Source organism: Scatophagus argus, chromosome 13, assembly GCF_020382885.2.
Source record: "Scatophagus argus isolate fScaArg1 chromosome 13, fScaArg1.pri, whole genome shotgun sequence".
NCBI lineage: Eukaryota > Metazoa > Chordata > Actinopteri > Scatophagidae > Scatophagus > Scatophagus argus.
In genome coordinates, this window is record NC_058505.1 from 21,217,602 (window position 1) to 21,228,357 (window position 10,756).

Below are 10,756 nucleotides of genomic sequence, written 5' to 3' on the forward strand. Positions count from 1 at the left end.
ACTGGCCACATCTATAATTCTAACTTCTATGAAACTCGGCATGAAAATAATCCATCACTCCACGTTCTTTCTACATGACATCCCTTCATTTCAGTACTCTCTATGAAGCACTTTGACAAATTTGTCTTATGCAGAAGTCAAAAGTGATTCTCTTGCATGTTAAAGAAACATCACTTCCTGTGCAGAGGTTTCATACCTTCTACAACTTGTGACCCTTCAGAACACTGAGAGAGCCCTACCAAACGGCTTCTCACATCTTCATCTTGTGATGTGACCATATGATCGCGTGCGTCACTTTTCCATAAAAGCTGAGTAAATGACTAACAATTCAGAGGTCAAGCCAAACTCGGATGCAATTCTAGTTGGACATCATGAAACACGTTTAATGAGTGTCTCTTTACAAAACAACACCAACATGCATTTCAGTCGTAGAGGTCACAAAGACATAAAAAGGAAGTAAAAACATAAAGTTATCATAGTTGGGACTGTCACAGAGGTCAGAGAGCTTCACAGGACTTTGGTTAAATACAACAAAAGAGTCACAACTCCCAGTCCAACATTAGCACCTGCTCCAATGATTTACCAGTATGATTCCTTCATATTAGACTTCATGCATTAAATGCACACATATATTAAAGTACTGATCCCTTTAAAGTTGTTTCATATCAAACACAATTCTGCTATTGATTATAAAAATATTTCTTTTTTTTTTTACATATCCCATTTGGTCTGATTATAAAGAGAGTAAAGAGAACAATGTTTCAAATAGAAATATCTCATAATAATGAGCGACAAAACGCAAAAAGGAGCACTTTATCTAAAAGATCCACAATGATGAGGCACAAACATGAGTTATCAAACAAAAATCAAGCTCGATAGCATGATGTCAAATGACTCCGCAACCGCCACAGGGAATGCAGACAAAAGCTGAACTTGCCCATGATGTCCCAGGTCGTTTTGCGGTAACTCCTGCAGTAAATATTCAAAATAAATTCTCATAACTTCTTAAGTGTCGTCTGTGCGCTTGGTTCACCTTTATTTCCTGTACAGTCTGGATTTCATAGTCAGTTTTCGAAGTCGGTGCGTCTGTTTGCGTAGTGCTTTGTGGAAACTCAGAGAAACTAACTAGCTAATGTTGCAAAGTTGTGACAGGACATCAATTGTTTAGACTCACTGGCCATAAGATGGTCCAATCCTTGTCTTTGGTGTTTCTGAGCTCTATCCCTTGAGTATTTGCTTCCCTTTCATCTTCCTCTCGAGGTTCTGTTGTCTGTCAGTGAGGCAGTGTGGAGTGATCCACAGGTGAGGTGAGGTGAGGTGAGCCGATGCCTACATTCGTGAGGTATCTTCTCATCATTTTCCAGAGTTGTGTGTAATCGCCACTGACATTCCTTTAACTGCCTCATCTCACTTTAAATCTCCTACTGTTTCATTTGTTTGCCAGGACAAATAAACAAACCTGTTGAAGCTCCCAATGGTATGGGGAAGCAGCTGAAGACTATTGGTCACAGACCAGCTGCCTCCTTTTTGGGTGTTGCTTGGCTTCTATGAAAATAAGATAAGTGTGTAAAATACTAAAGGTTATCAAAACAGTTATCAACAGCATCACTTAAAAAATAGAATAGCATCTGGTTTCCCTTCATTAGTAATGAGAATTGCGAGTAACGTATATTTATCTTTCGTTAAATTGATGTTATAGATTTCTTTCACATTTTAGCATTTTAAAATGTAAAATAAGTAATGGGGGGGGGGTTACAATAGAATAAGTTGCTAATTCATTTGGTGGACTAACTATTTCCTGTAGTAAATTTAACATCCAGAGGTAGGAGACATTACACTCTCTACTCTGATTATACTGTCTGAAAATCCATTAATAAAGTGCTGGCATCAGGACAGCTGCTGCCTGTGGAAATTTTCACCAGTCCACTATAATGATTTTTGTACTTATGCCACATTTGTTGAAAAATGATAGGAAAACAAAATCTAGGTTGAAAGTGGCTTGAACTGTCAGCTAAACGTAAATCTCCCTTCTCACTTCCTTGGGTTTCCCTGGCAACTTCTGCAAATTTATTGAAAGTGCTAAATGTGCCCCATTAAGTGCACCAGCGAGCAGCCAGTCAGGAAATCCCTGCTGCTTTCCTCTGAAAGGCTGAACAGGAACGAAGCAACTGAACTGAAAGCTATTCCCATTTAGCTCAGGGCAGTCCCGTTGTGGTGCTTGGACATGCGGGGGAGGGGCTGCTAGTTGACACTTGTTCCATTCTCAGAGATGACTGGCACATCACCTACACACACACAGAAAAGAGCAGTTAACACATCAACCTGAACTAAGCAGTAATCAAAGCAATAAGCAATATTAGTGTAGTTTTTTTTTTTTTTAAACTCACGTGGTCTGATCCTGATTGGCCAGATGAGGATGGAGCAGAGCGCCAAAGCTGCGATGACTGCCATGCCTCCCGTTACTATGACCATGACGTAATGATAGAACCACACACAGGCCGGACAGCACAATACAGTGCTGAGACAGAGACACAGAGAGAAAATGAGCATGTCACGAGAGAGCACCAGCACAACAGTGAAACTACAGAGCTCATGTGTGTACTGTACGTCTGTGGTATACTTTACATGTTGTTTAAGTGTACTATGTGTTATATACCTGATTTAAAAACCCCGAACAGTACAGGAGACCAATTAGAACTAAAAAGTTGTATAAAGTCTATAAAGATGACATATGCCCTTTTCCTCCCACTGTAAAACAAAGATATGAGTGCTGCCATGTTGCACTGATGACATGATTTGGAGCCAGAGTTCGTTCAGTAGAGATCAGTCGGTGGAGCTACAAGTTCAAGCTGAAGCTACAAGTTCAAGCAGAGTTTTCAGTTTGGCCCACGTCTCATCTGCTAACAAAGAGGGCGACAGGTTTATGACCTGTACTGCAGCCAGCCAACAGGGGGCGATCAACATGTTTTGGCTTCACTTTCAGAGAGCCCTCATATCTTCCATCTTTATTTTACACTCAGTATTGTGTGTGTATATGTGTGTGTGTGTGTGTGTGTACTAACTGGCATGGATGCAGGGCCTGAATGATCATCACAGCCAGTCCATTAGCCAACTTATCAGTGAAACTCATGGCTCCATACACAAACGCACCACTTTGCTGCAGAGAGGTGAAGATAAAGATACGATGTAAAACCATCCGGGAACATTACATCACACCTCCCCCTCATCACACACTCACACACACGTCTTACTGTCTGATCGGCGATGAGCTCGGCGGTCATGGAGAGCGAAATGACCAGGATAGTGGCCGACCCCACCCCCAGCAGCACAGCGGCCCCGTACACCTGCTCACCCATCCTGTCATTCAGCAGCACCCAGTAGGAGAAGGCCAGGATCAGCAACAGGCCCACAAAGTAGGTGAGCTGGACCAATCAGAGACACACGGTAAATCGTCTGACACTCCTGTGAAATTTTGTTACTCATTTTCTACTCACTTTATTTAAAGCCTCTGGAAACCAGCTTCATCAATTCATTTCAATAAAATGAAAATATGTTTATGTGAACAGACAGCGCAGCGTGTCAGTAACCAGTCTGAGTGGAGCCAGGCTGAAGTGTGAGGTTTTACTTACACATTTTCCAATGAGCTTACTGAGAGGCTTCATGATGAAGGAGGACAGGAAGCCACTCAGGTACATGACTAAAGGGATTGTTGCAATGAACTTCTGTTGGCGGGAGAAACAGAACGAACAAACAGGAGTGAAGGAGCCGACTGCTGAATATCACCCTGATCTGATAACAGAAATATGAAAAAGGTGGCTATGGTGATTTTGTTTTACCTTGGGCAGACCCAACGTGTTGATGAGATACATTGAGATGTAAGTCTGGGACAGATTGACTATTAACCTGGTGGACATATAGAGTAAGGCCACCTGCAACACACACACGCACACCTGTGAGCCAGTGAAAAAGACATCGAAAGGCATTTTTTCTTTTGTTTTACATGGTGGACTCTTCCTACCTGGTAAAAAGAAGGCTGCTGCAGCCAGCAATTCCATTGCAGAAGTGATGAGAGGCTCTTAGTGCGAGGAAGCAGGAGTCTCCGCTCCCCCTCCTCCTCCTCTTCCTCCTCTGTCCTCCTCTTTCCATCCTCTCCTCCTGCGTCGGGCCTCCTCTCTGTGGTTCCCAGGTGGAAGAAGAGGCAGAAGAGAGCGCCGATGCCCAGCACTATCAACGCCAGATTCTGTCATCAAACACAACGCAGAACAGGGTCGAGGTCTGTTATAATCCGGCAGCTGTTTCTTTGTTCTTTCACTTCTCCCAAAATGTGTGTAAACCGTTTCAATCTGAGGCGGATGCACGGGCGAATACACAGATGCCTGCTGTCTGTGTATAATTATGGGACTTTCCTGATTTTAGAGGACACCTGTGTTGTTAGGCTGGAGCTACAGAAACGTGATTGAAAGGGTTGCATGCAGGGGGTATAATGAGGTCTGTGCTGCAAAGAGTGTGAGAAAAGGTGTCACGATAATCCTGTACGCAAAGAACATGAAAGATATGACTTTAAAGATGCAAATGCTAACAGTTGTCTTTTGTGAAATGAGTTCATTTGAGTAGGCAGAAAGATAAACAGAACCACACACACGTACACACACACCGTAATATGACCAAAACAAAGACACCTTTAGTTTTTAACAAGGCTAAGTTGGGTTAAGTTTTAAGTGAAGTCTCTCAGCAGTGCAAATGGGTGTGACCGAAGCAACTGAAGTGAAGCTTGGCAAACATTCAGTAACGAAGACTACCTTCATGCTTATTCTGTTTATTTACATTTTTCTCCTCTGCTCTCTTTCCCGCTCTCAACTCTGTCAGCCTTCATTCTTTTCACTTCAATCAGAACCAGTGTTGTAGTCAGGATCACCTAAATCGAGAGCAAGTCAGGACCAAAGAGCAAGGCCCCTAGTTATGCTGCTATAGGCTTAGACTGCCGGGGGCCCTCCCATGACGCACTGAGCTCTTTCTTCCTCTCCCTCTCCTTCTGCACACATTCATGTCCCATTAATGCATATTACTAACTCAACTTCTTCCCTGGAGTCCCTGTGCTTTCTTGTCCCGCAGATTCCTAGCGATCATGACTGGACCTCCTGCTGCGGTCCTGCTGTCGTCCTGCTCAAAACCTACTGCAATTACTACTGTTTAGTCATAATCTGATTTAAATCTGTTAAGACTCAGTACAGCTACTACCATTATTGTTACTACTATTGTTATCAAAATCACCATAATACCTTCTGTATACTTCATTGTCATTGTCATTATCTACATTTCCGATACTTCTGGTATTATTACTGCTGCTATGCATCTCTGCTTGTGTGCTCCTTCTCTCTCTCTCTCTCTCTCTCTCTCTCTCTCTCTCTCTCTCTCTCAACCCAACCGGTCAAGGCAGATGGCCGCCCATCTTGAGCCGGGGTCTGCTCCGAGGTTTCTGCCTTCTAAAAGGCAGTTTTTCCTCACCACTGTCGCCAAGTGCTTGCTCAAGGGGGAATGTTGGGCTCTCTGTATTACAATTTAATTAAAGAGTTTGGTCTAGACCTGCTCTAATTGGAAATTTTTGTTGTGAATTGGCGCTATATAAATAAACTGAATTGAATTGAATTGAATTGTGGAGCTGAAATCAGCTTAACCATATTAATTCAACAGTTCTTCTCCATGTTTTAACATCTAGCCAACACTGTTGAAGCTGGTTGTTTTAGAGCCAGTGAAAAACCAAAAAAAGCCAAAGTGGCTTCCTCTGGCAGACAATTTCACGAAGCGTGTGTTTGCGTTACAGCTGTGTTAAGTGGCGCTGTTCACTGTCAGTGTCCAGTGGTCACTTTCAGTAGCTCCTCCCACTCTTGAACAAGTGTCCTCCTCACCCTGAAGATGAGGACATCTGCTGGCCCCAGTGCATCGCTGAGCGGGTCGTCTTCCTCTCCGGCCTGGACGTGGAACAGCAGGTAAGCCACTGCATACACCGTGATGTTGGCTATCACTGTGAATGCATACCTGCCCGCGCACACACACACACAGAGGAGAGAAACCATGTATTCAGGATCTACAGATGAGTGTGTGTATGCGGACATGTATTCCTGTAGTTGTGGAGACAAAGATCCGTTTACACAGACACATAGTAAGGACCCGCCTTACTTATGGATGACAAAATGCAAGTCCCCGTGTCTGTCTGTGCGTGTGTGTGTGTGTGTGTGTGCGTATATACGTACCTGTACGCAGTGAGTTCCACTTTAGCGTGCTCACAGGTGACGAGTTCCGGAATGAGTGACAGGTGGGAGATCTGGGTGGCAGCCCAGCCGAACTGAAAGACGATGATGAACGGGACAAAGTAGGTCAAACTGGCCCACTGAGGCGTGACAGCACTGCAGCCCAGACACTGGTTGAAGATGAAGGCAAAGGACAGCAGCACACTCAGTGTACCTGGACAACACACACAAACACACACACACAAAAATGACTTGGTGAAAATACACCCACCACTCTTTACTATTCACACAAATGAACAGGCATCAGACGGTCTCCATCATACTCACACACATAACTTATGAACCAACACTAAGAAGGAAAACTGACGAGGCCCAACTTAAGTCTTCTAACTTACACAAGACTTTTCATTTATTGCCTCTTGGTGTGTAAAGTTCCTCTGTGCAGGAAGAATTAAATAAAAACATTACAAAGGATTACAAAGAATAGTCTAGTAAGCCTGTCACATGCCTTTTGTAAATTTTTAACACCATGTAGCCTGAAACAAAACAATATGAAATGACTCTCTTGGCCTTACTGTAGACGAAGCTACCAGTTTGGGAGAAACCAAAATGATCACTTTTTAAATTTTAACTTTTGGTTTTAGCTTCTCAGCTACTCGTCTGACAGCACAACGAAGGCTCTGTGTGGACTTCCAGCTGAGGAGGAATTCTATTAAACGCTGAGCTGCAGGTGTTGAACAGGTGAACTTTGTTAAAACATAATCATGATGCTGCATTATCCAGAGACACATTTGATCAAATCTAAAAGCAACACTGGACAAGTGACTCCAAACTCAAAGGCCTTCATTACTGTCCGTCACAGTTTGTCTGTCTGGGCAATGTCCTGTCTGATGTGGTGGTCGGTGATAAAGGAGCTCCGCAGGGAACTGTGCTTTCTCCCTTCCTCTTCACCTTATACACCACTGACTTTCAGTACAACTCTGAGTCATGTCACCTGCAGCAGTTTTCTGATGACTCAGCTGTTGTAAGAGAGGGAGAGGACGAGTACTGGTGGACAACTTTGTAGAATGGTCTGGACAAAATCACCTGAGACTGAATGTCAACAAGACCAGAGATATGGTGCTCGAATTCAGGAGGAAGAGGACGCCTTCACAGTCACTACAGATCGGGGGGGGAGTGGTGGAAGAGGTGGAGGACTACAAATATGTGGGAGCGGTGTTTGGCAACAGGCTGGACTGGACATCTAATACCGACGATCTGTACAATAAGGGGAGGAGTAGACTCTATTACCCAAGGAAGCTGACATCCTTCAAGAGATGGCTGTGCAGACTGGACAAATTACTTCATGTGGTTCTTCATTGGGTGACGTATTTTGAATAATGACTGAGTTAAAGCTACCAATGTGGAAGCTTGTGGGTTAGAGTCCATGTCCACGATGTGGGCTGATAGCTTCTTTGTGTCCTCCTTTGACAGCTGTCGCTACAGAGTCTCAAGTGGATGAAAGTCAAACGCAATTTGATCTGAACTGGATCAATAAAATACACGTTAAGCGTTCAGAATGGGAGCACAGCAGTCTCACAGAAGGTGAGGAGTGATGAATCCCTTTTATGAGAGCACATACAGGAACATCTGAGGGGCACAAACATCTTCTTCTTCCTGATTAAACTGCAGGATGCTGGCACTATGTCGAACACACACAGCTGCTAATACTTCTAAAAGTTACAGTGCAAGTATGAGCACATAACATGTATCGATATGTATTAGTGTATTTACAATTTAGACCCGTTGGTCATTGTGTTTTTTTATAAAAAAAATAAAGACGATATGAAGGCAGAGAACACATGAAACCATCTCCCTGTCATGAATGTTTATTTCAACACACTGTGTGTGTGAGAGAGAGCTAAATTCACTTTATTGTTGAAGGGTCGATCATTTCTGAATCTCATAAAGCAGTAGTGTGCAGTCTACTGGTCTGTACCTGTCTGTCTGTTCGACTTACCGACTAAATGCCATGTCTTCCTCTTGCCATAGTTGCCACAGCCAGGCGTTCGGTCCGACTCATAACCAATGAGAGGCGTACAGATAGCATCAGCTATCTGCCCAACAAGTAGCAACACACCTGCGCCACAGGTAGACAATTGTAAGTCAGTCAAATACCATGGCAGTCATTATGTGATAACAGAGAAGAAAGATGGTGGACATTCACCGTATCGAGACAGTATAAATACTCATAGAAAAGAACGAAGTTTTGGAGTCGATTAGCCAGCCAAAAGAAAACTATTTTGTTAATTCATTGTTTCAGTCATTTTTCAAGCAAAAATGTCAAACATTTGTTGATTCCAGCTTCTTAAATGTAACGATTTGCTACTTTTTTTTCCTTGTCATTTAGAACAGCAAACAAACAAACAATTAATGGATTAATTGTGAAAATAATCTCCATAATGGGAATAATCCTTAGTCGGAATCCTGTAATGTTTAGGGTTTACAAAACTGTAATAAAGAAACCCGCATGAACTGTCCCGCTTAAAAGCACGTCTGAATGTTTTCAGAATACATTTAAATCAATATCCTACTGATGCGGCCTGCGTTAAAAATGAACACGACAGCTTTTCCGGTGTGTATCACAGGTCATTAGTGTCTAGCAGTGCATGCACTGTTCGCATGCTTACACACATCACATGCATATAACGTACGTATACACAAGGAAATAGGTGGAGGCACTAACCTGCATATGCGTTTTGGAATCCCAGTACTGAATGGTAGAACACCAGCAGGTATGTGAACCACATAGAAGCACACAAGTCGTTCAGAAAGTGTCCCACCGCATAGCTGAGTCTCTTCGGGACTGGCAGAGACCTCTCGGCGTCCGACATTGTGGCTCGTGGGAGACAAAAACCGTTTAAACGAAAATATCAACGCGCGTCTTCATCGGCTGCACTGATTTCACTAAATGAGCCGACGTTTTCCGACTCGGGGAGAGGCTGGGCAGAGCTAAACGACGACAGATTTGATTTCAGTTCCCCTTTTCGCGTTTTTTTTTCCCAACGCCCACTTCATATATGCATACATACATATATACACTTCTTGCTAGCGTGTTTGTCCGTTCAGTAAGTTATGCGTTGAGGAAGAGCAGAAACATATTGTCGGAGTCGATTTCCCCTTGTGATCAGGTGACAACGCACAGCCGTGTCAAAGCTGAGAGGAGCATCAAGGCACGAATGAAAACTGAAACAGAACCGCCCGAACAGTTCGAGAGAAAGGGTTTCCGTCAGCGTATTTCTAAACTTACTTTACACTGAAATGGCCGAACCAGCTAATCTCAATAGGAAATGTGAGGCAGCTGTTATATCTCGGCTATCTGTCAACTGTATCGTTTTAGATGAGTCACTGATAAACAATCAAAATCACATAAAAATTGACCTCAAACGTAGTCAGAAACCTCATGGGTGCGTGATCTAACGCCGACAGAGCTTCATGTTAAATCCACCCTGTTATGGAAAGTACCGAACAGCTCCATCACTGCCTTTTAGCTGACTAGCTACAGCCGTAGAGCACATCTGACAATTAACACAGAAACTGATGTAAACAACTCAAACCGGCAATGATGACGCAAGCAGGAAACATCATGAGGAATAGCCCAATAGGAATCCCTTCTTGCTCCTCTCAGCCAATAGCAGAAGTCTCACGAGTTAACCTTCCTCACGTGACGGCGGAGTGACTGCCAAAGATGCAACATACTCATAAAAGGGTGTGAGAGATATCCCCAATGTACTTCCGCTATTGCGCAGTCAACTAACGATATTATGTATGAAAAGTTTGAAATCTATAAATGCCGAACAATTTGGCCGCTCTAGGGGAATATTTGAAAAGTATGTGATGTCAATTAAAATGTTACATGTCTGACATTACTAAAATTGTCAACGTTTTGCTTTCAAATATGACAGAAGTTGGTCTCTCCAAAAAGTGCAATATACTTCACACTGTAAATGAAAATTCATATAAGCCATCAACATCGAATAGATAATACATGCAACTGTCAGGGTCTTAACCAGATCAAGAGAGGCTCACCCGCCTGCTTGGGCCATTGATATTAATGCTTAACTGGTCATTTTGCAGTGTACAAATCATGAAGATCATTTCCAAGTCGTCCAGGACATAAAGCGAGATTACCAGGATTGGAAAAAAAATGGAATTACACCAGCACTTTCCATACCAATTCCTCAAAAAGGACTGTATAATATATATAGTTTGTAAAAACTTTGAATTAATTTAATAAAAGGTATAGCAAGTTTTTGTTATTTTGTTTTGTTTCTTTTTTTGGTTGTTGTTGTTGTTGTTTGTGGGGGGGGGCTCATAACTATATTGACATGTATGATTCCAGTGAGAAACAGGCTGTCTTCATAACTTTTCATAACTTTAACAATTTACAGTGGGGTACCGAAAAGTGACAGAAAGCTTCATTGGTGCAGTCGTCTGAAGCTCAATATCATCAAAACCGGTGAGCTTCA

General features: G+C 42.8%; 1 protein-coding gene across 1 annotated transcript; it reads right to left on the bottom strand.

Moving 5' to 3' along the window:
• Window positions 1-356: 356 nt before the first annotated feature.
• Window positions 357-9,841, bottom strand: LOC124069044 (major facilitator superfamily domain-containing protein 12-like). The gene is made up of 11 exons (XM_046407752.1): window positions 8,974-9,841; window positions 8,248-8,367; window positions 6,252-6,462; window positions 5,907-6,036; window positions 4,019-4,240; window positions 3,837-3,929; window positions 3,630-3,722; window positions 3,252-3,422; window positions 3,063-3,157; window positions 2,388-2,518; window positions 357-2,285 (listed from the first exon to the last, which is right to left on the bottom strand). Exons 1-11 carry the CDS (start codon window positions 9,119-9,121, stop codon window positions 2,242-2,244), a joined length of 1,458 nt encoding a protein of 485 aa, XP_046263708.1. The 5' UTR covers window positions 9,122-9,841; the 3' UTR covers window positions 357-2,241.
• Between the last annotated feature and the right edge of the window lie 915 nt (window positions 9,842-10,756).